We start from the raw sequence: 25,880 nt of genomic DNA, 5'->3' as shown, positions 1-25,880 counted from the left end.
TTTTTGTGGTTCAATAAAGTATTGTCATACTGTTTTACCCTTACCCTGTGTTGTCTGAGTAGTATAATGCCTATGGGAAAGGGGCCACCCTGTGTTTCCACATGTAAGGAAGTAGACAAGAGAGAAGACGAGTATGGTTAGTGGCGGAGTATCTGTGGGCGAACACCGCCATCTGCTGGTCAAAGGTGAAAGTAAAGAGAAAAAATTGATAAAACCCAAGAATTAAGTACATGGTTCCCCCAGAGAAGAGTTGAAAGAAGACACCTGTGTTGCAGTTACTAATTTATAGAAAGGCCTGGTAGGGTCGAGAAGGGACGAATTGGTACCAGAACTTGGACCTGGCAGGTCATGTGGCTACAGAGTGGGCTTACAGCCACCATTTCCACAGAAGGGTCAGAGAGCAATGAGATGCCGGAAAAAGCCTGAGCTGTGCTAAAGATCCATGAGCAGTGCCAGTAGAAGACCACAACCAGATGGATAGAGATGGCCAGTGCGACAAGCACACTTTATACCCAGTGACTTGCCTTTCTAGGACTCGTGACATAGCAAAAAACACCAGTAACCCCAGCTAGTGCCAGTGTAATGATCATAAGAGTTTACAGAGACTACGCCTGGGACGGGACTAGTGCTGAGTCTGTGAAGTTGAGAGATAAAGGCCAGGGCTGCCACCAAAAATTTTAGGGCTCTATACTGGCAAAATTTTCAGGCTCCCTCGTCCAGGTTTCACCCTAGCTCCACCTCCACCTCTGAAACCTTCCACAGTCCCACTACCCACTCTTAAAAAACAAACAAAAAAACTCCACTTATGCGCCACGGTCTCACCAATCACACTAACAGTTCCCATGGAACACCACATCACATACATAGCAGTCAGCTTTTGTTTTGGCCAAAAAGAATTACTTTTTTCTTAAGCCATCACCACGACAAGGTACTCTTTTGATCGGGCCCTACTCTGCTCTAACCTATTAAACATTTCATAGAAATATACCTAGATAAAATATCCAATAATTTTTTTATTTTTTTCCCTTCCCCATGACAGCACTGCAAGTGAGAGATGACATCCGCCCCCAGGAACAGGAAACCTGTAGCAGAGATAAAAGAAGGGGGCGGCACCTCTCTCCTCAGTTTTGGTTTCCTGTTCCTGCACGTGGATGCCTGTGGCAGGCCTACATACCTCCAGGGGGATCCCCCTCTGATGAAATCCGTTCAGGAGGCCGAGGTCCGTATGGGGGAAAAGGCAGCTGGGCGAGGTCGCGCACGCCTCTAATTTCAGCCAGGAAGGGGGCTTTCAGTGCCGCACTCATCCCCCCCCCCCCGCTGGAATCTCTCGCGACCGCTCCTGTCAGGAGGCTGGGCCGGGAGGAGGCGTGCCCATCATGAAGCTGGCGCTGACTGGGGGACGGCTTCCGGTCGCACTGGAAGTGACGTTACACGTCGGAGGAAGCCGATGCGCGGGACACTTCCTGGAGGGAGCTGTTCCAGGAGCACGCACACCGCTCCTCCCATATAAAGAAGCGAGACGCACTCAGGCGGCAGCAGCTCTCAAGCATGGCGGACCCTGCAACCAAAGTGCGCACACCAGATGAAGACCCGGAGGCTACCGTGGTACCCAGGGGGTTTGGGTGAGTGCCTTTGTAAGGCAAAAATGTGTAGGTAATGATGCCCTCTGTCATGTCTTCCCTAGGCAAAAAAGGCCACATCCAAACAAAAGAATAAAGAATGTGCATTATGCAGAAAAACCCTCCCTAAAGCATACGACAAGCAACTCTGTCGCTCGTGTATTAGGAAAACAGTGGCGGAAGAATCACCGTCCCTACTCCAGAATATTAAAACTATTATCCGGGACGAAGTTAAAGCAACATACTGCGCTCAGCCCCACCTACAGAAAGCGGCAGGATTCCTAACAGATGCCGCAGTGGTCTCCATCCGAGGTGCTGCCCTTGCATGCACCCTTTCAAACTCAGGTCGCAGAGCGCTATGGTAAAAATATTGGGCCGCAGATTTCCAGTCGAAGGTCAAGCTCTGTGCAGCCCATGTGAGGGACCGTACCTCTTCAGAAAGGCGTTAGACAAAATTTTGGAAAAAGCGTAAGATAATAAAAAAACGGTTCCCACCACTCCCCTTCTCTAGGCGCCGTTGGGGTGGTGCTCGCTCGTTCTTTCGTGGATCGGGGAATAGAGGGAGCCGGGCTGCTCAGACGACAGGTCCATGTGGGGCAGACCCTGGAGAGAGAGGAAGGAAAAGGGATTCCTCTTCAGCAAAGCCACCCCAAAGTCCGACACTAAACACCAATGACACCAGAATGCCGGTGGGGGGAAGACTTTGTTTTTTTTATTCACCAGTGGACAGTAGAGTTGAGCGACTTTTGCTTTTTTAGGGTCGAGTTTCGTTTCATGAAACCCGACTTTTACAAAAGTCGGGTCGAGCAAAATTGGCCGACTATAGGGAAAAGTCGGGGTTTCGTCCGAAACACGAACCCACGAATACCACAACTCATGATGCTCCGATACGGCAGAGAAATAGCGGTATAGTACAATGAAAAATACTTCACTTTTTACATCTCATGACGAGGCCCATCTATTTCTCCATACAGAATCATTGGTCCCATATAATGTTTGAAAAAGTATATGATGAGCTCCACATAATGCTACAGTATATGTTGGTCCCCATGGATGAAGCTCCACTGTCTTATGGGCCCAAATAATGCTCCAAACATAATGGGCCCCATTTCTAATGCTCTAGTGTATAATGGGCCCTGTAAATGCTGCTCCAGTGTCTGATGTCCACCTTTGGAATGTTCCAGTGTATGGCGGGCCCCATCTATCATTCTCCAGAGTATAGTGCTCCCCAAAAATTGCTGTCCCAACATTGAAAAAAATGAAATAAGTCTCCTCGCTAGGGAATCCCTGTACTAGTCTGGACTCCTCGTCGTCCCCATCTTCCATCTGACTGCACAGTATTTCAACCTTGCAAGTGCTGTGATCCTGAGCAAGCAGGGGGGGCCCACTTGTTGGAGATGGCACTGGCATAGGGCCCCTGATAGTACGGTGGTGTGTCTGACGGCGGGTGTGCCGAACCTGCACTTTCATCTGCAGCTTCCTCTTTGTCACCGTGTAAAATGGAACTGTATATGGGAAGGGTAACCTGAGTTTCATCAGGGTCAGATTCAGGCCGTGTAGCGTGCGAGGGGAATGTAGTGGTCTGGGTCAATGTACCAGCAGATTCATCGAGCAGTGGCTGGGTATCAGTGCACTTGTGTCGTCCCCAGGAGTACGGTCGCCACAGTGGCATTACCTTCCTCCTAGGGAGTGTGATGTCATGCTTGGGAGCAATGAAGGATCTCTCTAGCAGGTTAACTTATTGGGCAGCGTTATTTCCACGAGTCACGACCCTCCAAACAGCGTTCATGAAGGCAAAGTGTTTGTTTTACGTGGGCAGTATGGTTGCAAAGCTGAACCTTAAAGGAATGTCCAGAAGGGCACCACCAGGAGTGGAGCCTATGGCGTAATTTGACTCAACATGGGCAACCTCAACCATCCAGCCACAAAAAAGATGCACACATTGCAAGCTTAATTCCGTTAACGAATGAGACTCCATCATGCCCCGCGGTCCGAGTCCGGCTTACTAGAGGGACACGCGAGGCTCTGGCACGTGAGATTGGCCAATAACTGGTGTGTCATGCCCTTACATGTCCGTGGCTGCATGTGCGCTACACTGAAAAGGTCAGCGTTTGTCGCTTACAGGTGCAGATAACCCGCTGAACAACGTTAGTGATGGGGATCTGGGATTACAATTATTACCCGCGAACGATGATTTCCCAGTAAGTGCAGGTCAACCGCAGTTCCGGAATTAGGCCTAACCGTCATTCCTGAAAAAATGAAAAACTTACGTGTGCAAACCACAGGTGCTGTAGCTTGCTTAACAGCTCGCCAGCCGTTCTCAGGCCCAGTATGGATTACACGTGATTGCACAAAGGTGAGAAAGGGTACCGTATCCCCGGATAACATGTATGGATAGCATAGTGTACACATTCAAAATATATGTCTATAGATCAGGAGGCAGGCTCAGACGGTGTCAGGCCTAGTATGGATTACATGTGATTGCACAAAGGTGAGAAAGGGTACCGTATCACCGGATAACATGTATGGATAGCATAGTGTAGACATTCAAAATATATGTCTATAGATCAGGAGGCAGCCTCAGACGGTGTCAGGCCCAGTATGGATTTGACAGCCCAGACTACACAGCGGAGGAGCAGGGAGAGGTAAAGATTGCAAATGCTGGGGCCCTGCCCAAACAAGGGGGGCCCACTCGTGGGCGTCGGTACTGGCACTGGGCCCCTCATAGTACGGCGGTGTGTCTGACGGCGGGTGTGCACCACCACCGTCAGAGACACTTGATTGCACTATGAGGGACCCTGTGCCAGTGCCCGCGCCCAAGAGTCGGTCTACCCACATGTCCAGGGCAATGGCACTCGCACGATTTCGTGCACTAGGTGGTGACCCCGGCCATGGTGGGGAGGCAGCACAGTTAGGGAGTTTTAGAAAGTGGCATATGTTGATGTTGGACATTCAGCTGATGCAAAAGGCGAAATTGTTCAAGTCCCAGGAAGAGGAGGACCAAAGCAAGCCATTTTTCTGACACCCTATGTGTCATCAGGGGAAGGTGGGACAAAATCCTTGGAAACCCATGCATGGTTCATTTTAATGAAGGTTAGATCATCCACATTTTGGGTTGACAGACGGGTCCTTTTTTCTGTCAGGATTGATCCAGCTGCACTGAAGACTCTTTCCGATAGCACACTAGCAGCAGGGCAAGCGAGCTTCTGTAAGGCATATTGTACCAATTCAGGCCAGGTGTCCAGTTTAGCAGCCCAATAGTCAAAGGGAATGACCTGTGCGGGAGAACATCGATATGGGAGGAAAAGTAGTTTGTAACCATAGTTGACAACTGCTGTCTCCTGTCACTTTCCATCGATGCAGTATTACCAGTTGTGTGAGCGGTACTTGAAAAATCAGTCCACAACATTGTCTCCAACGCCACTTCTGCTGTGTGCACCACGAACACCTCTGCCAAGCTGCCCCCGGCCCGTACGGCTCGTGTGAGAACCATCACCGCTGCTGTGTGCTGGGAATGCCTCAACCAACCGGTTTACCAGAGTTGATTGTTTATTAGCCAATATTAGGTCAAGGTTCTCGTGTGGCATGATGTTTTGTAATTTGCCTTTATAGCGTGGATCCAGGATGCTGGCCAACCAGTAGTCGTCATCGTTCATCATTTTGGCAATGCGGGGGTCCCTTTTTAGGATCTGCAAGGCATAATCTGACATGTGGGCCAATGTTCCCGGTGTCAATGATGCACTGCGAGTGCTGGTTGGAGGAGCACTTTCTGGCAAATCCACATCCCTCCAGTCACGCACAAACCCTGTACCAGACCTTGCCACGCCAACATTTTCACTTGCCCCACGAGATGCATCCTCCTCCCCTAAGTAATCATCCCCATCATAATCCTCCTCCTCCTCTTCTTCCTCCACCTCGTCCAGGAGAGGTCCCTGAGCAGACAATGGCTGAATGTCATCAAGGATTCCCTCCTCCTCTTCCTCCTCATCAACATTGGCTGCAGACGCCTGCTCCTTAAGGTGCGTCAAAGTTTGCATGAGCAGACGCATACGTGGGATGCTCATGCTTAGGATGGCGTCGTCTGCGCTTACCAGCCGTGTGCATTCCTCAAAACACTGAAGGACTTTACAGAGGTCTTTCAGCTTCGACCACTGCACACCTGTCAACTCCATGTCTGCTCTCAAAGTGCCTGGCCGTGTATCCTCCCACAAATGCATTATGGCCTGCCTCTGTTCGCACAGCCGCTCAACCATGTGCAGGGTGGAGTTCCACCTTGTTGCAATGTCGATAATGAGGAGGTGGTTGGGAAGGTGGAGCAATTGCTGCAGCTTCTGCATACGAACGGAGTGTACAGGCGACCGGCAGATGTGCGCGCACAGTCTTCGCATCTTCTGGAGCAGGGCTGTTAACTCCAGATAATTGTTGAGGAAGCACTGCACCACCAGGTTCAAGGTGTGAGCCAAGCAAGGTATGTGGCTGAGTTTTGAAAGGGCTATGGCTGCCACAAAATTACGGCCGTTATCACTAACTACCTTGCCTGCCTCAAGATGTATACTGCCCAGCCATGACTCAGTTTGTCGCTGAAAGTACTCGGCCAGCACCTCCGTGGTGTGTCTGTCGCCCAAACACATCATCTGCAACACAGCCTGCTGACGCTTTCCACTAGCTGCTCGATAGGGGGACACCTCGTGTGCAACAGTGGCAGCTGCAGATGGAGTGCTCGTACGACTGCGCTCTGTGGACGAGCTTTCGCTTTTGGAGGAGGAGGAGGGTCGAATGCCTACAGCCAACTGTTTCCTATACCGTGGGCTAGGCAGCACTGTCCCACCACCGCTGTCCCCTGTGGACCCTGCATCCACCACATTAACCCAGTGCGCAGTGATGGACACGTAACGGCCCTGGCCATGCCGACTGGACCATGCATCTGTTGTGAGGTGCACCTTTCCACTCACTGACTGCTTGAGTGCATGGACAATGCGGTCTTTCACATGATGGTGGAGGGCTGGGATGGCTTTGCGAGAGAAGTGGGACTGGGTAGGTCATAGCGTGGTACTGCATAGGCCATGAGTTCGCGGAAAGCTGCGCTTTCCACCAACCGATAGGGCATCATCTCTAACGAGATTAGTTTGGCAATGTGGGTGTTCAAACCCAGTGTACGCGGATGAGAGACTGAGTACTTTCTTGACCTACTCATAGTCTCTGGGAGGGTGAGCTGGACTTGAGAGCTGCATATGGTGGAACTAGCAGTGGACAGGGCGGACTGAGAGAGGGTTGATGATGGTGATGGAGTTGGTGTTCTTTCTGATGGCCTAGATTCAGTCTTTCGTTGATATAACAGTGGGATTCCCTGACTGCTTTGGCCTTGCAACGACACCTCAACATTTGCTGCTGTGCTAACCGGTGGGCTTACAGTGGGGGGAAACAATGTAGCGTTGCTGACTACCTTCTTTGTGATCAGTTGCACATGTGGTACTTGAGGTTTGGTTTTGTGTCCACGCTTGCAAGTGCATGCTGGTTAAATGTCTAAGCATGCAACTGGTATTCAAATTTTTCAGATTTTTCCCTCGGCTAAAGGTCTTTGCGCACTTCTTGCAGATAACCTTGGCCTGATCATGAGGATTTTGTTCAAAAAAGTGCCACACTGCACTCTTCCTACTTTGGAAGACATTTTGCGGCCTAGCACGCTGTGCTATTTTGACCGTCTGGACAAGCTGTCCAGCAACTCTTTTGATTTTTGGAACCTGTCTTTGGAGTGCTCCGGGCCTGCCAGATAACAGCTGTTGCGATGTTGATGTCTGCTGTGGATGCTCCTCCTCCTCATCTGAGCTATTGGAAGCAGCACCCTCTTCCCCCAATGGATGCCAATCTGGGTCAACAACTGGGTCATCCATCACCTCCTATTCAATGTCATGTGCACCTTCCTCTGTGTCACCGTGTATGGTGGTATAGTATGCGGGAAGGGGCACCTGAGTCTCATCAGGGTCAGAATCTGGCTCATTACACTGCGAGGACAATGTAGTGCTCTGACTGAATGTACCAGCAGAATCATCTATCAGTGGCTGTGCATCAGTGCACTCCATGTCAGATTCATATTGGCCTGGGTAATTCACCATTTCACTTGATAACCCAGGCATGGTATGTGAAAACAGCTCCATGGAGTAATCAGTTGTATGGCCTGCATCATCCTTCAATCTTGGTTGGGATGAAGGACACAAGGAAAGGTGTGGTTCATGAACATGAGCCTCCAATGACAACTCAGTGCTTTTATTTTTTACAACTTCAGAAGAGGAGGCGATAGAGCTGGAGGCTGAGTCAGCAATGTAAGCCAAAACTTTTTCCTGATGCTCTCGCTTTAAAAGCGGTTTGCCAACTCCTAGAAAACTAAGCCTTCGAAGCCTTGTGGAGCCAGACGATGACGCAGGCTCAACACCTCCTGCATTCGGTCCTATTTTGCTTTTGCCACTACCATCAGATTCACCACCAACACCATCATTACCAGCTGGCAACCCCTGCCCAATTCCACGGCCTCTTCCACCAGCCTTCCTCATTTTTGGTAAAAATGTACACAATCCCACAAACTATATAGTAATGTAAAACAAGGTACAAGGTGTATGTAGGACAGGGGAGATGTAGAATTTCTCAACACACTTGTGGACACTGTTGTGTGAGGCCCAATTAATATCACACCGCTATGTCACAGGCTCAATGTCGCAGGTGTGAAAAATGTCACTATAGGACAGGGGAGATGTAGAATTTCTGAACACACTTGTGGACACTGTTGGATTGTGTGAGGCCCAGTGAATATCACACCGCTATGTCACAGGCAGAAATTGGCTAGTGTATAACAAACTACAAGGTGTATATAGAATTGGGCAGAATAGGAATCTCCCTAGAGTGTAGGTCTGTAAGAACGGAATATGTCCTCGACTTATCCTTACAGAGTGACACACCGCTTCACTGTGGCCTTGATAACAGCCGTTACACGGTACTGAGAGAGGAGCGTGCACGTCCACCACTGTCCGGTGTCCGTAAAATTGTCAAGCTCCGTGTTTTTTAAGTATACGGACTGACACACGCTGTCTCTCTATAGTTTTGAATGTGATCAAACAGCAAATATACTTAACTGTTTGCAAAGCAGACAAAACTAGAAGGTGTAGGTCTGTAAGAACGCAACATGTCCTCGACTTATTCTTACAGAGTGACACACAGCTTCGCTGTGGCCGTGATAACAGCCGTTACACGGTACTGTGTGAGGAGCGTACACCGCTGTATGGTGTGAAAAAATGCACGCTCAGTACCTCACCAGGACAAAAAAAAAATTTGGATTGCTTTTAAAAAAGCAGTTTGCAGAGCAGTGGGAAAACAGCAATGCAGCTATCAGGAAGCCTTATAAGGCAGCCTAACAACCAACACAGCTGATACCGCACAATATAGCCTCCACTTGCACTGCACACACAGTGACTGGTGTGTTGTACAGGCAAAATCGCTAGCAGCAGAAGCACGTTTTGGTGTCTTCTTCCCTGCCTAACGCTCTCCCTACAGAATCAGCAGCAGCAGCAGCAGCTCTCCCTATTCTGAGATCAGCATGAGTAACATGGCGGTCGGCGTGCACGCCCTTTTATACCCCCTGTGACGCCCCCCAAAGCAAGCCAATCACTTGCATGCCCTTCCCAAAGATGGTGGTGACCCCTGCCTATGTCATCACGTTGCCCACAGTGTTCGTGGATCCTGATTGGCTGAAAAAGGTGGAAAACAAACTTTTGAAACGCGACTTTGGCGCTAAAATCGCTGAGCTCGTGGCCGACCTCACCCTAGGGTCGGGTTTCGTTTCATGAAACCCGACTTTACCAAAAGTCGGCGACTTTTTAAATTTTTCGACCCGTTTCGCTCAACTCTAGTGGACAGCATTACCTGCCTCAAAATGGGTAACCAATTTGTTATCCGAAGGTCTACGACTAAACTTCCTCAGTTCCCCGCCGCAGGGAATAAAAATCACTCATGTGGCCAAAAAGAACCAGGCCACGCTAGAGAAGGAGGTTCAACTTCTCATACAAAAGGAAGTACTGATAAAAGTACCACACCACCAAATAGGAAAGGGATTCTACAGCACCCTGTTCCTCACACCAAAGCTGTACAGTTCAGAGAACGATATTCAACTTAAGAGCATTGAACTGATATATATGGGTGGAGCGCTTCAAGATGGAGACTTTAAAATCTGCAGTAAGGTTACTCGACCCGAGCTGCAAAATGGCGGTAATAGAGCTAACTGATGCTTACTACCATGTGCCCATATGGGGAGAACATCAGCAATACCTAAGGTTGGTAGTGGAGATTGCTCAGGTCCCCACTCACCTTCAATATCAATGTCTTCCCTTCGGGGTGTCAGTAGCCCCTCGCATATTCACAAAAATCATCTCAGAGATAGCATTCTTTGTGAGAAAAGAAAACATACTGATAGTATCCTATTTGGATGATTTCCTCGCCTTGGCGAACAACAAGGAAAATTGTGGAGAGGCAGTCACAAAAGTACTAGAGATAGTAACCAGGCTAGGCTGGATGATAAACTTAAAAAAATCAAGGTTAGTTCCGGTTCAGACACAAGAATTCCTCGGAATGCAATTAAATTCGGTCAAGCAACAATGTGTCCTCCCAGAGAGAGAGATTCGGACCATTCATCAAAGGATACATCAAATACAACCCGGTCAGGCCATATCAGTAAGATGGGCGATGTCACTTCTGGGTACCTTAACAGCGACAATCCCAGCGGTCCAGTGGGCACAAAGCCACACAAGAGAATTACAGTGGCAGATCTTGGCTGAGCTGGGGAAGGACCCTTACAACTTGAATCGGAAAATAATCTTGTTGCCAGAAGTTCAGGACTCATTAAAATGGTGGCTGAGCACTGAAAACTTAAGCAGGGCAGTACCCTGGTCTGTTCAGTACACGGTGGTGCTAACTACGAACGCAAGTCCGTTAGGTTGGGGAGCACACCTGCCAGACCAGATTCTACAAGGCCAATGGGAACCCTCAATTAGGACAGCATCCTCCAATTTAAAAGAACTGGCAGCGGTAAGGCGGGCATTTCTTCAGGTAAAAGAAGAAATTCAAGGCAAGCATGTTGCAATTTTATCTGACAAGAGCACGACCATAGCTTACATAAACCGACAAGGGGGTATATGGTCAAAATCCCTGATGGAAGTGGCCAGAAAATTATTCATATGGGCAGAAAGCCATCTTTTGTCCCTAACGGGAACACATTTGAAAGGGACAGACAATCTTCTGGCCGACTTCTTAAGCCGACATGTATTACACCAGGGGGAGCGGTCGCTAAATCTGGAGATATTTGGTGAAGTCTGTGCCGTCTGGGGCACACCAGAAGTGGATCTGTTTGCCACAAGAAGGAATCGGAAAGTAAACAGGTTCTACTCTCTAAACCCAAGAGAACACCCAGAAGGGGTGGATGCACTGCTACACTGCTGGGAATTTCGCCTAGTGTATGCATTTCCCCCGATTCCGTTAATCCCAATAGTCCTTCTGGCCAAAAAAGGCATGGTTCACATGGCTCAGACGCATGTCTCTCGGACCGATGGATCCTCCCGGATATCCCGAATCTCCTTCATTAGGTCCCAGTACTACATCCTCAAGTGCACAGATTCCATCTCACCGCTTGGAACTTGAGGGGACTCCTTTTACCAAAAAGGGGTTCTCAGGTCCCTTGGTGACCACCCGGCTTGCTAGCAGAAAAAGGTAACCTCAGTCAAATGCTAAAAATTTGGGAAAAGTTCCTGGAGTTCTCAGGCCGACGGTTATCCGAAACAAGCCAGGAATCCCAATAAAAGAGATCCTGGAATTCCACCAAAAGGGGCTAGAAAGAGGATTGTCCATGAGCACCCTAAAGGTGCAAGTATCTGCCCTGGGTGCGTTGTTTGACCAAAAACTTGCCGATCACCCTTGGGTCTATAGGTTCATTCACGTGTTGTGAACACTTTTGACCTAACTTCTGAGTTTGGGCTCCCTCTGGTGGTTGCTGTGGGTAATGGAGCTGGTCGGGTTGACAGAAGTCAATCACCTGAAGAGGATTATTGGAGGTCAGGTGTTGCAGACTGGGAAGATTTGTCAGCAAGCCTTCCCTCAATTGTTGCTGGTGATTTTGGTTTTCTTCCTGTGCATTTTGAAGTCCTCTTGCACCCTGCTTGGTCCTGCATTGTTCAGATAAGATATTTGTTTGCTGGAATCTTTTTGCATTTGATCCAGTTCTTGACGCTTTCTGCTTTGCTGTGTGGGTTCAGCATTGTTCCCTGCTGGGACCTGTGCTGGACCCCGTTCCATATGCCACAGCTTATGTCAGTCTGTTCAGTATTGCTAGTCCCCTGTTATATCAGTATCTTTTGTTTTGCTTCCAGTTCACACCAGAATTCTGATCCAGTGGGGGAGAGGTCATGTGGCCTCAGTATTTTTGCATATCAGATGTGCTGGATTTTTCTTAGGGTTTTTTACGTGATTGCAGACAGTATCTTTCCTGTCCTGTTCTAGCTAGACAGTTTGGGCCCCATCATTTGCTTACTCTATTTTCTTCCTGTGTTTGTGCCTCACCTTGTCTCACCGGCAATATATGTTTGGGGGCTATCTATTCCTTTGGGGTTCTACTCCGGGGCAGTTTAGCTTTCCCCTTTCTTGCTTTAGGCTTAGTTAACTCTTTGGCTGTGCCAAGGTGTCTAGGGCAATGTTCCCTAACTCCAGTCCTCAAGGCCCACCAACAGGTCATGTTTTCAGGATTTCTTTTGTATTGCACAGGTGATGGAATTATTGCCTGTGCAGGTGATGCAATTTTCACCTGGGTGAAACTAAGGAAATCCTGAAAACATGACCTGTTGGTGGGCCTTGAGGACTGGAGTTGGGGAACACTGGTCTAGGGCATCGTAGGTACGTTCAATTCTAGTTGTGTTGTTAGTTTTAGGGGTCTGCAATCTGCTAAGTTACCAACCTTTCTGGTTGCCTAGCTTATTCCTAGGCTATCCTCCTCGGTGACCTAATCATACCAGAATCACCAGCCTAAACTGTAGATTCTAGGGTACTCTACAGAAGGAAAAAATTGTGAAAAAAAGTCAGAATTTTTTATATATTTTTTCCTCTTTTTCTCTGGTGGCCGTAGGAGGATTTTTTCTTTAATGGAGACTAAGCAATTGTCTGATCATGTTGAGCAGCTCGCTGCTGAAGTGCTGGGAATTTCTGCCTATTTTGCTCAATCGTCTGCTGTAGAACCAAAAGTCCCTATTCCTGATGTATTTTCTGGGGATCGGTCTACATTTTTGAACTTTTAAGAATAATTGTAAACTGTTTTTTGGTATGAAACCTAATTCCTCGAGGAACTCGGTGCTGCAGGTTAAAATTGTCATCTCCCTGTTGCGCTGCGATCCCCAGGACTGGGCTTTTTCTCTGACACCTGGGGATCCTATTCTGGCTAATGTGGATGCGTTTTTTCAAGCTCTCGGGTTGTTGTATGATGAACCTAATGATATTGATCAAGCTTAGAAAGCTTTATTGGCATTGAACCAGGGTCAGGATTCTGCAGAGTTATATTGTCAAAAATTCCGAAAGTGGGCGGTCCTTACTAAATGGAAGGATGACGCCCTAGCGGCTCTTTTTTGGAAAGGTCTGGCATAAACCGTGAAAGATGTTATGGTGGGATTTCCTGTCCTCTCTGGTCTTAACGACTCTATATCATTAGTTATTCAAATTGATCGATGTTTACGTGAACGTAAAACTATGTGAGAGGCGGTGCTGCCTTTCAAACAAACTTCTGAGCCCATGCAATGTGATAGGGTTTTGTCTAGGGCGCAACGTCAAGAGTTTAGAAGGCTTAATAAGTTGTGCTTTTTTTAGTGGGGACGCCTCTCATACTATTTCTGTTTGCCCTAAGCGGGAAAAACATTTTGCTCACTCATTTGCTGTGGGCAGTGTACAGCCTAAATTCCTTTTGGCGGTTTCCTTGATCTGCTCCTTATCTTCATTTTCTGCTAAGGCTTTTGTTGATTCAGGAGCAGCCCTGAACCAGATGGATTTTGACTTTGCCAAATGTGGTTTTCCCATGGTACCCCTGCAGACTCCTATTCCTTTAAGGGGTATTGATGCTACCCCTTTGGCGGAGAATAAACCCCAGTTTTGGACCCTGGTGATAATGCGGGTAGCCCCAGACCACCAAGAGAATTGTACATTTTTGGTGTTGCATAATATACATGACATTATTGTACTGTGTTTTCCTTGGTTGCAGACCCTTAATCCTGTTCTGGATTGGAAATCTGTGTCTGTGGTTAGTTGGGGTTGTCAATGTGTTCTTAGTGACACTCCTGTTTTCTCCACCTCTCCCCAGTCTCATGATGTTCCTGACTATTTGGCTGATATTTCTGATGCATTTAGTGAGAGTTAGTCCGCGTCTTTGCCTCCTCAAAGTTATGATTGCGCGATCGAGTTAGTGCCCAGTTGTAAATTTCCCAAGGGTCGGCTTTTCAACTTATCTGTACCTGAACATAATGCTATGCGATGTTATATCAAGGAGTCCTTGGAGAAGGGTCCTATCAAACCGTCCTCTTCACCTTTTAGGTGCTGGCTTTTTTTTTTTTTTTTGCCAAGAAAGATGGCTCATTAAGGTCATGTATTGACTATCGTCTCCTTAATAAAATTACTGTTAAATATCAGTATCCGTTACCCCTGATTTCTGATTTATTTTCCAGAGTGAAAGGTGCTAGTTGGTTTACCAAGCTTGACCTTAAGGTGGCGTATAATCTTATTCGCATCAAGCATGGTGATGAATGGAAGACGGCGTTTAATACTCCTGAGGGACATTTTGAGGACCTAGTGACTCCTTTTGGGCTCACTAATGCCCCTTCCGTCTTCCAATTTTTTATGAACGATATTTTCCGGGACTTTGTGGATAAGTTTTTGATCGTTTATTTGGGCGATATTTTGATTTTTTTCCAGTGATTGGGATTCTCATGTGGAACATGTTCGGACTGTGTTCCGGATTTTGAGAGCAAAAGCTCTGTATGTTAAGGGATCGAAATGTCTCTTTGGTGTACAAAAGATTTCGTTTTTGGGATTCATTTTGTTCCCGTCTATTGAAATGGACCCGGCCAAGGTCCAGGCCATTTATGATTGGGTTCAGCCCACTTCCTTGAAGGCTCTCCAGAAGTTTTTGGGTTTTGCTGATTTGTACCGTAAAGTCATAAGTAATTTTTCTGGTATTGTTAAACCACTGACAGATTTGACCAAAAAGGGCGCTGATGTGGTGAATTGGTCTCCAGAGGCAGTCTCTGCGTTTCAGGAGCTTAAGCGGAGATTCACTGCTGCTCCTGTCTTACGGCAACCTGATGCTGTTTTACTCCTATTTCAGGTGGAGATAGATGCTTCTGAGATTGGTGCAGGAGCCGTTTTGTCTCAAAGAGATCCGTTAACCTCTAAGATGAATCCCTGTGCCTTCTTTTCTCGAAAATTTTCCCCATCTGAACGTAACTAAGATGTGGGGAATCAGGAATTTTTGGCTATGAAGTGGGCATTTGAAGAGTGGAGACATTGGTTGGAGGGAGGCAGACATCAAGTTGTGGTCCTCACCGACCACAAGAACTTGATCTATCTCGAATCAGCCAAGCGATTGAATCCTAGACAGGCTAGGTGGGCCTTGTTTTTCACACGTTTTAAATTTGTGGTCTCCTTTCTTCCAGGCACTAAGAATGTTAAGGCGGATGGCCTCTCTAGGAGTTCTTTTGCGGATTCTCTTGATGTGACCTAGCCTACTACCATTCTAAATGAGGGTGTGGTTCTTTCTGCCACTTCACCCGATTTGAGACTTGCCCTGAAGGAATTTCAGGAGGACAAACCTGAACGATGCCCTATGGGGAAATTGTATGTCCTTGACCAGTGGAGGAGAAGAGTAATGTCTGAAATTCATTGCTCCACGTTTGATGGTTGTCCTGGTATTTTTGGTACCAGAGATTTGGTGAGTCGGTCTTTTTGGTGGCCTACTTTATCTAGTGATGTCAGGAATTTTGTGCAGTCCTGTGGGACTTGTTCTCGGTCCAAACCCTGTTCTTGTTCTAGTGGTTTGTCAATGCCCCTGCCGGTGCCCAGGAGGCCATGGACTCATATCTCAATGGATTTTATTTCTGACCTCCCTGTCTCTCAGAGAATGACGGTTAACTGGGTGATCTGTGATTTTCTAAGATGGTCCATCTTGTAACAGTCCCGAAGTTGCAATCTTCTTCTGAGTTGGTGCCCTTGTTTTTACACCAGGTGGTTCGTTAGCACAGTATTCCTGAGAACATTGTGTCGGACAGAGGAGTCCAGTTTGTTTCCAGATTTTGGAGAGCTTTTTGTTCTAAACTGGAAATTCAGTTGTCTTTCTCCTCTGCATTTCACCCTCAGACCAATGGGCAGACTGAGAGAACAAATCAGACTTTGGAAACCTATTTGAGATGTTTTATATCTGCTGATCAATATGACTGGGTCTCATTTTTGCCCTTGGCTGAATTTGCTCTAAATAATAGGGCTAGTTCTGCCACTTTGATGTCTCCTTTTTTCTGCAACTTTGGGTTTCATCCTCGATTTTCTTTAGGGCAGGTGGAGGCTTCAGCCTACCCAGGTGTGGATTCTGTGGTAGAGAGAATGCAGCAGATTTGGGATCAAGTAGTGGATAAGTTGTCTCACTCTCAGGAGAAGGCCCAACGGTTTGCCAACTGGCATAGGACCATTGGTCCCCGGTTTAAAGTGGGTGACATGGTTTGGTTGTCTTCAAAAAAATATTCCTATGAAAGTTGCGTCTCCAAAATTCAAGCCAAGTTTCATTGGACCTTATAAGATTTTGGAAATCCTTAATTCCGTTTCTTTCCATTTGGCTCTTCCAGGAACGTTTAAGATTCACAACGTTTTTCATTAATCTTTGTTGAAAAGTTTTGTTCCCATGGCTGCGCCCCCTGATCCTTTATTGGTTAAGGGTAATCTGGAGTATGAGGTAGAGAAGGTATTGGATTCTCATCTGGCTAGACGGAGACTCCAGTACTTGGTCAAGTGGAAAGGTTATGGTCAGGAGGATAATTCTTGGGTGTTTGCTTCTGACATTCTTGCCGAGAGATTGGTTCGCGCCTTCCACCAGGCCCATCCTGATCGGTCTGGTGGCTTGGATGAGGGTTCGGTGCCCCTCCTCAAGGGGGGGTACTGTTGTGAACACTTTTGACCTGACTTCTGAGTTTGGGCTCCCTCTGGTGGTTGCAGCGGGTAATGGAGCTTGTCGGGTTGACAAAAGTCAATTACCTGAAGAGGATGATTGGAGGTCAGGTGTTACAGACTGGGAAGATTTAAGTCAGCAAGCTTCCCTCAGTTGTTGCTGGTGATTTGGTTTTCTTCCTGTGCATTTTGAAGTCCTCTTGCACCCTGCTTGGTCCTGCATCGTTCAGATAAGTTATTTGTTTGCTGGAATCTTTTTGCATTTGATCCAGTTTCTGCCTTTCTCTGCTTTGCTGTGTGGGTTCAGCATTGTTCAATGCTGGGACCTGTGCTGAACCCCGTTCCATATGCCACAGCTTATGTCAGTATTTCTAGTCAACTGTTATATCAGTATCTTTTGTTTTGCTTCCAGTTCACACCAGAATTCTGATCTAGTGGGGGAGAGGTTGTTTGGCCTCAGTATGGCCTCAGTATTTTTGCATATCAGACGTGTTGGATTTTTTTAGGGTTTTCTGCGTGATTGCAGACAGTATCTTTCCTGTTCTATCTAGACAATTTGAGCCCCATCATTTTCTTACTCTATTTTCTGCCTGTGTTTGTGCCTCATTTTGTCTTACTGGCAATATATGTTTGGGGGCTATCTATGCCTTTGGGGTTCTACTCCAGGTCAGTTTAGATTTCCCTTTTCTTGCTTTATCTTAGTTAACTCTTTGGCTGTGCCGAGGCATCTAGGGCATCGTATGTACGTCCCACGACTAATTCTAGTTGTGTTGTTAGTTTTAGGGGTCTGCAATCTGCTAAGTTACCAACCTTTCTGGTTGCCTAGCTTATTCCCCAGCTATCCTCCTCGGTGACCTAATCATAACACTAGATCCTTTGAATTACTGAATAAGGTAGCTCCCTGGGATCTAAATTTAGTATTAAATGCCATAACGTCTCCTCCTTTCGAGCCTATTACTTCTATTTCGGTAAAGGCCTTAACATTGAAAACAGTGCTCCTGGTTGCCCTGATGTCAGCTCGAGTCTGCGAGCTGCAAGCTATCTCTGTAAATCCCCCATATACTACATTTCTAGATGACAAAGTAATCATAAAGACTGACCCATCCTTCCTCCCGAAGGTTAATTCCAAATTTCACAGGGACCAGGAAATAATTTTGCCCTCGTTTTGTGCCAACCCAAAATCCCAGGGAGAGCAAACCTTTCATTGCTTTGATGTCAGACATTGCCTCCTCCAATATATAGAGGTCTCAAAATCATGGCGACAGTCATCAGCCCTTTTTGTCTCCCTCCCGGGGACAAACTGGAAAAAAGGCTTCAAAATCAACCATCGCATGATGGATTCGTATGACTATTTCACTATCCTACTCCTCCTCAGGTCAGACTCCCCCACGGGGTGTAATGGCTCACTCTACAAGGGCCATAGCCACATCCTGGGCTGAAAGGGTGAATGCATATGTAGAACAGATTTGAAAAGCAGCAGTATGGTCTTCACCATCCACTTTTTTCCATCACTATAGGCTAGATTTAGGGCTCTCGAATCTTGCCTTTGGGAGAAAGGTGTTATCTGCTGTTGTCCAACCCTAGGAGTCTACTCTATATCTTACTCTCATGTTCGGTGCTGTCATGGGGAAGGGAGAAATAATTACTTACTGGTAATTTGATTTTCCAGAGCCATGACAGCACCGCATTGATTCCCGCCCTATCTTGGTGATGGTTGTGTGATGCACAAATATTCTGTATGTATATAGGGAAAAAAATATATATAAATAAATATATAATGTATAATATAACAAAAAAAGGTGGATAAGAGTGACTTAAATAAAATACACATGTCAACTAATGAGGCGGTTACCTTGAATACTCTGAAACAAACTGAGGAGAGAGGTGCCGCCCCCTTCTCTTATCTCTGCTACAGGTTTTCTCTTCCTGGGGGCGGAAGCTATCTCTCATGTGCGGTGCTGTCATGGCTCTGGAAAATCAAATTACCGGTAAGTAATTATGATTTTTCTTTAAGGGAATTTGTCGCATACATTTTTTTTTTTTTTTTTTAATGACCAATAATGCCACATACAAGGGACAAATATTGTTACATCATGGCTGGAACTACATATTGCCACCACATAGTGACTGAGTACTATAATACTGATCATTAATAAAAAAAACACAATGCTTATATTACAAAAAGTGCCATTATACCCATAAGCTCTGTGTATAGTGTACAGGTATATCCAGTGACATTACACACGAGCTCTGTATATAGTGTACAGGTAATACAGTGATCACTAGTGACATACACAGGAGCTCTGCATATAGTGTGTGTGTGCAGGTATTAAAATTAATACATACTTATACAGTGTACAGATGTCTGTGTACATGCATGCATACATATACACACATATATAAAATATACATATACACACACATACATACATACAGCTCTGGCATAAATTAAGAGACCACTGCACAGTTTCATAAAAATTAGCTTCTCTACATGTCTGACAGCCATCCATTGCAGTGTCAGTTGAATTCCAACCAGAGTACACCTCATTCTACTTATTGGGCTTCTGATTAGGTGATCACCTGAACCAAATCTTTAATAATGAAGTATAAAAAAACCCTGCTATGGTGTTTACAATCCTCTTGCAATAGGACAAGCTCGATGGCAAAACAAGTGCTAGTAATATCCCAAAAGTAATAGGAATGATAAAATAACTTTAACCATGTCAAAGGAGTTGAAAAGAAGTCTTGAGTGAGGAAAAGTGCTCAATTCTGGCTTTACTAGCAGAGGGATACAGTGAGTGTCATGTTGCCTCCATCCTTAAAATTTCTAAGACGACAGTCCATTACAACAAGGTCAAGCAGCAGACATTGTGGACATAAAGCTACAGACAGGCAGAGGGTGAAAACGACTCTCCACTGACTGGGATGACTGTCATCTTATTTGAATGTCACTGAGCAACTGCAGGATGACATCAAGTGACCTACAAAAGGAATGGCAAATGGCAGTTGGGGTGAAGTGCACGATAGCACAAGCAATCGGATGATCGCAGTTTCTAGTCTCCCACGGAGACTATTGAAGCAAGTGAAAAGTAAAAAAAAAAATAAATAAGTTTAAATCGCCCCATTCAAAATAAAACAATTAAAATAGATACACATATCTGGTATTGCTGCTTTCAAAAAAATCACCAGATCTATCAATATATAAAAAGAATTCACCCGACCGGTAAATGGTGTATCAAGAAAAAAAAGTCAAAATGCCAGAATTACGTTTTTTTGGTTGCAGCAACATTGCAGTAAAATGCAATAATGTATCTGCATGAAAATGGTATCAATAAAAACGTCAGGTCGGCATCCAAAAAATAAGCCCTCGCCCAGCCCCAGATCACAAAATATGGAGATGCTATGGTTCTCGGAAAATTCTTTTTTTTTTTTTTTTTTTTTTACAATTTCAACACGCTTGGATTTTTTTTTTCTGTTTTCCAGTACACGATATGGTAAAACCAATGGTGTCATTCAAAAGTACAACTTGTCTTGCAAACTCTCAAATGGCCTAATTGACAGAAAAATAAAAAAGCTATGGCTCTGGGAAGCAGGGTGCAAAAAGTGAAAATGTCCCGGGGGTCAAGGGGTTAAATAGTGTTGTTGCTAGACCTGCAGCAAAGAAAACAGTGATTTTTATTAAAACTGCAACAAGCAGCCAAGTAAGTGACAGATCGCTGGCATCAGGGCCCCTTCGCCTAAATTATACTCCTCTGATGGGGTAACAAAACTGGTGCTGGATTCCTTTTAATTAGATAACTGAGTGTAGAAGGCAGGCTGCGGGTTGGGCAGGCTATTGGGCTGTGTTGGGCAGGCTGTGGATTGAGTACAGTTGATGACCACATAAGATTTTGTTGTAACATCTAAGTGGCCCAGTTCATTCATACCCACCTTTCTAATCTGCCAGCAGATTCTTCTTTATTGCATGGTTTGTAGGTTTTGTTAATCAAGCATGTATTCCCCCATCGGGGCTCGGTGTACGGAGTTCAGTAACTCCCGTGCAAGCTGTTTTGCACTTCTAAAAGTCTCATGAGTAATTACTAAGCATGAAATTCCTCCTGCGTTCGGGGGGCAGGTTTGTACAGTATTTAAAGAATTATTCCCATCTTCATGGAAGGGTATTGTTGGAAAGTTCTTATAAAAGCAAGAACTTTTTGTAATTTACGGTTTACAAAAATTAGCAGCCATTTTTTCAGATGTTAACACTTTTATGGTCTTTTGTTCTTAATTTGTAACCTTGGAGACCGACCACAGCTGCTGGCTAGCTTGTAAGCTCTAAACTGAAACGGTCTGGGATTGGATAATGCTAACTACACACTCCAACAATCCCAGCTAGCTTCAAAACTGTGCTTACAAGCTCAATAGAAAAGAGCTCGATAGCACTGCATATGTTTGACCCCTTGTGCTATTTCGCAGCGGTGGTCAGAATCCTAGACAGTAAGCTATAAATAAAATGAAGATTGAATCTCAAGTAGTTGAAAATGTTAATAAAAAGTAAATTGCAATACCATCTATGAAGATGCGAATAACCCTATAAATCAGGTGGCTGCTGCCCTGTAAAAGCTTTCATTTACTGGAGTATAAACTTTCCTGTCAACTGACACAGCACTTCACTAACCTTGCCTTAGGCTTCCAGTTCTCCGCCATGCACCAAACCGGCATGAGATAGACAACTCTGCTACATCTGTGGTCTCTGATTTTACAAAATTGTAGTTTTAGAGAAGACTGAAGCACAAAGGACTCTACATAATATGCTTCAAGGAGAGCGCTCCGATGTTGCAGGTTCCAGTATATACTGCAGTCCTAGATGAAGTCACACACATTCTAAAATCGTGTACACCGATAGAGGTGGTTGTGTCGAGTTTAACTGTTTGCTATATGTTACATTAAGGTAAGGAAGTGGGGATTTTCTATAGTCCTATGTGTGTGTGCTTGATATAAGCAGATACAACACGGACAGATGTAATAGAGCTGGAGAGGCACATCACAATGATTGTATCATGTTTTCAAAGTAGTTTTACATTGGACTGCCCATGATTTATCACAACAATGCAGCCCCAGATTAAATAGAAGCTGCAGGTAATTGACGGCAGGGCCATCATCCTGTGATGCCCTGCTGTAGCCACACATCACTGCAGGGCCATCCTCCTGTGATGCCCTGCTGGTGCCGGACATCAAGCGAAAAATCACAGGATATAAAGAGAAAAAAGCACATATCGAGATTAGCTGTATAGAGGGAATTGGAAGGGAATCATATATAAAGCAAATTACAAACCTGGTTAGGTCTTTAAGATAATTATAAAGGACATTATAGGTATGGGACGAACCCTTAAAGGACCCCATACACATTAGTTAAGTGGTCCGAACACGCTGATTTGGGTGGGATGGGCCCATAATCCTATGTATGGGAAGTCTCCTGACTCCTCACCCCCCCGACAGAGGAACATAAAGCCCCCCTTCACATTATGTCAGCCAAACTCATTGACATTGATGGGTTTGGCCAATAGTCTGTGTATGGGAACTCTAGTCAATTAATTGTTGGGGTGGGATATCGATCAGGAATATCCTAATTTGGATGGTTGATGGTGTTGTCGGACAACGACTTATTTCCTGGATACATGTCTAGCACTGGCTCTATCAGTGGGTAAGGAAGAGCTTGGCCGAACGGGGGATCGTGTGTATGAGAGAGACAGCCAAACCATCATCAATTCATCCATCATTATCCATCCAATAGCCATCTAATGTGTATGTGGCCTTAAGGAACTGACCTGTTACATTTCAATGGCTAATCCATTTGTTTGCGCTAAGCAAATTAAAGAGAAGTGTCGGTCACTTCTAGAGACCACAGGAGCCCATGGTTTAGCTGGGGGTCAGGAGAGAGCTCTGTCTGATGAGTGATTGTTCATCCAACAGTTATCCAATGTGTATGGCAGCTTTATGTAACCAGAGACAGGTGCGCAGGAAACCGGTATACTGAGCATGTGCAGGGTGTCAGGCCATGCCCCAAGCCACACCTACTTGCTCCTCCTTGAATAAGCATACTCAAAAATCCTCTGAGAAAATGTTGTATAGACAGACTCAAAAATCCTCTGAGGATATGTGGTATAGTCAGTCAGTGTCCGGTACCTCTGATGGGGAGATGAGCATGAGAAGACCTCTAGGACAGTTGTGTCGTGTACGTGACTGGTTGTTGTGGGCATGTGCTTGTACTTTTGTACTATTACAAGTTAAGGCACCAGTCCTCAGTGGTAATAAGGGTATATCTGGCAAAAGTTTTACAAGAGGGTTAAACCGGAAAATACTTTACTTTTTTTTTTCCCTCCAGTTTTTTGCATTTGTGGAATAAGGGGTAGAGAGTAACCAATTTCCTGATGGTGTTTGTGGGAATATGGCCAACTGCTGTTCTTATATGATTCATGTTGCCCAAAACACGATTGCAGGTCTGCATGATTGAAAGCTCTCTCGTTGTACGTGACACCAGTCAATCACCGTGAGTGGCGCTGGACTAGTCTTCTCTCCAGCTCTAATGTTCTTATGCTTCAGAGAGTAGACCTGGCAACAGTTGTACAGTCCGGCTCTTATTTTGATGCCCCTGTTTGGGGGGTATGAATCGTGTGACTGGATCCCTGTAAGATCACAAATGTTACTATTTAACACTGAACCACGTCTTTGCTGTACTAGGAGATTTAGAAATTGTAAGAATTCATGTTTTGCCTTCTGTGAAGCAAGATGTTTTCATTTTTTCAGAAAAGAAACGGAGAATACAAAACCTTAAATTTCTCTTACATAACCTGACAAGAGAGGAGCTGATCAAAGCGACGGTGATGTATCCACGCACAATGCATTTTGGAGAAACTTATTACATATGTAATGTGGATTTTCTGCCAAGCACCAGCCACTTCTCCAAGACAAGAGTTCCCCCTGGAATTTGGGTGTGGACCGAGACTGACGTCACTCTTCACATCAAATCTGTACTGAAGGCTGCAAACCAAAGTTTACATGTCCAACTCGTATGCCAGAGTATTGGGAAGCGCAACGCAAGATCTCTGGCTGTTTCAGCCTCCCATATCCCTTTCTTACTTATTGACTTCAGCCCAAAATTCCAGAATCGGTCCAGTGAGAAAATTTTACCTGCGGTTTCAGAAAAGGCTGCTCCACATGTGTTGAGACGGAAACCGCGTCAAGTGGGGACTATTGGCATTAAGCTTCCAAAACTTGGCAACCAAAGCGACCAACTCAAGAATCATTGCTCGCTCCGGCCATTCTGGGTTAGTTTTCATCAGCTAGGATGGGATCACTGGATTATTGCACCACACAGGTACAACCCTGGATACTGCAAAGGAGACTGCCCGAGACTTCTTCACTCAGGGTACAATTCGCCAAACCATGCCATTATCCAGAACTTTATTAATCAGATGGTTGATGGAAATGTCCCACGTCCTTCTTGTGTCCCATATTCCTATGGTCCCATCAGTGTCCTTATGATTGAACCTGGAGGAAATATCCTGTATAAAGAATATGAGAATATGATTGCAGAATCCTGCACCTGTCGGTAAGATAACCGGGACTGTTCCGTGAAAAGCAGGAGAGAATCAAGCACTTTATGAAGGCCACTTTGTCGCCAATTGAAAATGTGTGTAAATATTTGTGTGTTATTTAAGCTTATAGATGTGACTATCTAGCAGGTCTTTTTCTATAGTTGTACGACTTTATTCCTCTCCACCCCAAAATGAAAATAAAACTTTTTTCACTTTTTGTAATTCTATGTATAGATTTTAGAGGTTTAGAGATGCTGAACCCCTTCCCAATATAGCGTAAAATGGTGAGATTCCTAAAATATCATCAGACGTCATATATGTGAACAGCAGGGATCATGTCTGGTTTTAATAAAAAATGATAAAAAAAAAAATTGCGGCAACACTATTGACAAGTTATGTCTCTATAACCCTGACACAGCTGGGTTCTAGAGACTGATTTTTTTTCTTTTAATTTAAAAAAAATATAATCCATTTATGTACATTTTAAAGGGAAGCCCAGATCCAGGTGTGTGATAGTAACCAGGGATGTTTTATTTGAAATTGCTGCTGCGTTTCATAGAAATCACACATTTCAATGCTATTATGTATCTTGGCCAACTAGTCCGAGGCAAGTCAATGGACACCGCCCGGATCCAATGGACGGACTTGTCTTCCCCTGTGTGTGCACAAAAGGAGAAACCAGTCAGCCAAAGGGATCAGGGTGGGCCAGGCGACCTGAGACTGTCTCTGGTCAGCTGTATATCATGTGTACTCTGAAACACCCAGGATTAAAACAGCATGACTGATAGGTTCTCTTTGAAGGGTCCACTTTGTCGCTGTTTGACACTGTGTACCCCTTTGTCACACCGTGAGTGTGATTGTGGACCTGCAAGTTCAGAGCTCAGCTGTTCACTGTGAAACCATTTCCATTACTCAGCTTTATCTGGGCCTTTTCCCCCTTTATGACATTATAAATGCTGTGATTTCAGAAAATGTAGCTTAAAAGTCTCCGTAAATATATAAAACAACTTTTTGTAAAATAAATTAATGAAATAAAATAAAGCCAAGTGTTGTGTAATAAACAGGACTGTCCCCGATTTTCTTCCTGTCTTGCCGACTCTGAAGTTCCTTCCTTTGCGTCTGCACAATGGAGACACATGGGGCCTTGGAGGAAATGCTATATCTTACATAATATATTTTATATCAGTTGCTGAAATGTGCATTGCTTCTGTGTGCATCAGTCGCTGTTACTGCCTCCTGTTTCCGCTTGCGAGAGACAAAGAGGGAACACGTAGAAGGAATGCTAATTGGAGGTTTAATTTGTACTGTATAATGAGGCAGTGACCCATTTCTGAGGACGTGTCCTGCACGCATGGGGCATATAGCGCAAAATAAAAAAAACTTTACATTTTAATTTGGTCTCGCATAACCGTACCACGAGAGAGAGGATCCGCCCTTCAGGGATAGGAAACCTCAAGGCATAAAAAGG

At 45.4% G+C, this 25,880-nt stretch overlaps 1 protein-coding gene across 1 annotated transcript in view; it reads left to right on the top strand.

Moving 5' to 3' along the window:
- Positions 1-25,473, top strand: part of BMP15 (bone morphogenetic protein 15) — a 39,344-nt gene extending 13,871 nt beyond the window's left edge. The window contains exon 2 of the mRNA XM_073558771.1: positions 23,622-25,473. Coding sequence (XP_073414872.1) covers positions 23,622-24,430 — 809 coding nt within the window. The 3' untranslated portion in view covers positions 24,431-25,473. The remainder of the gene's footprint in view (positions 1-23,621) is intronic.
- The last annotated feature ends 407 nt before the right edge of the window (positions 25,474-25,880 follow it).

This window comes from Dendrobates tinctorius, unplaced genomic scaffold (assembly GCF_039654945.1).
Source record: "Dendrobates tinctorius isolate UK_male_01 unplaced genomic scaffold, ASM3965494v1 ptg000258l, whole genome shotgun sequence".
In the NCBI taxonomy this organism is placed as follows: Eukaryota; Metazoa; Chordata; class Amphibia; order Anura; family Dendrobatidae; genus Dendrobates; species Dendrobates tinctorius.
Note: the sequence above shows the minus strand (reverse complement) of the source record. Positions and strands in the feature narration are given on the sequence as shown.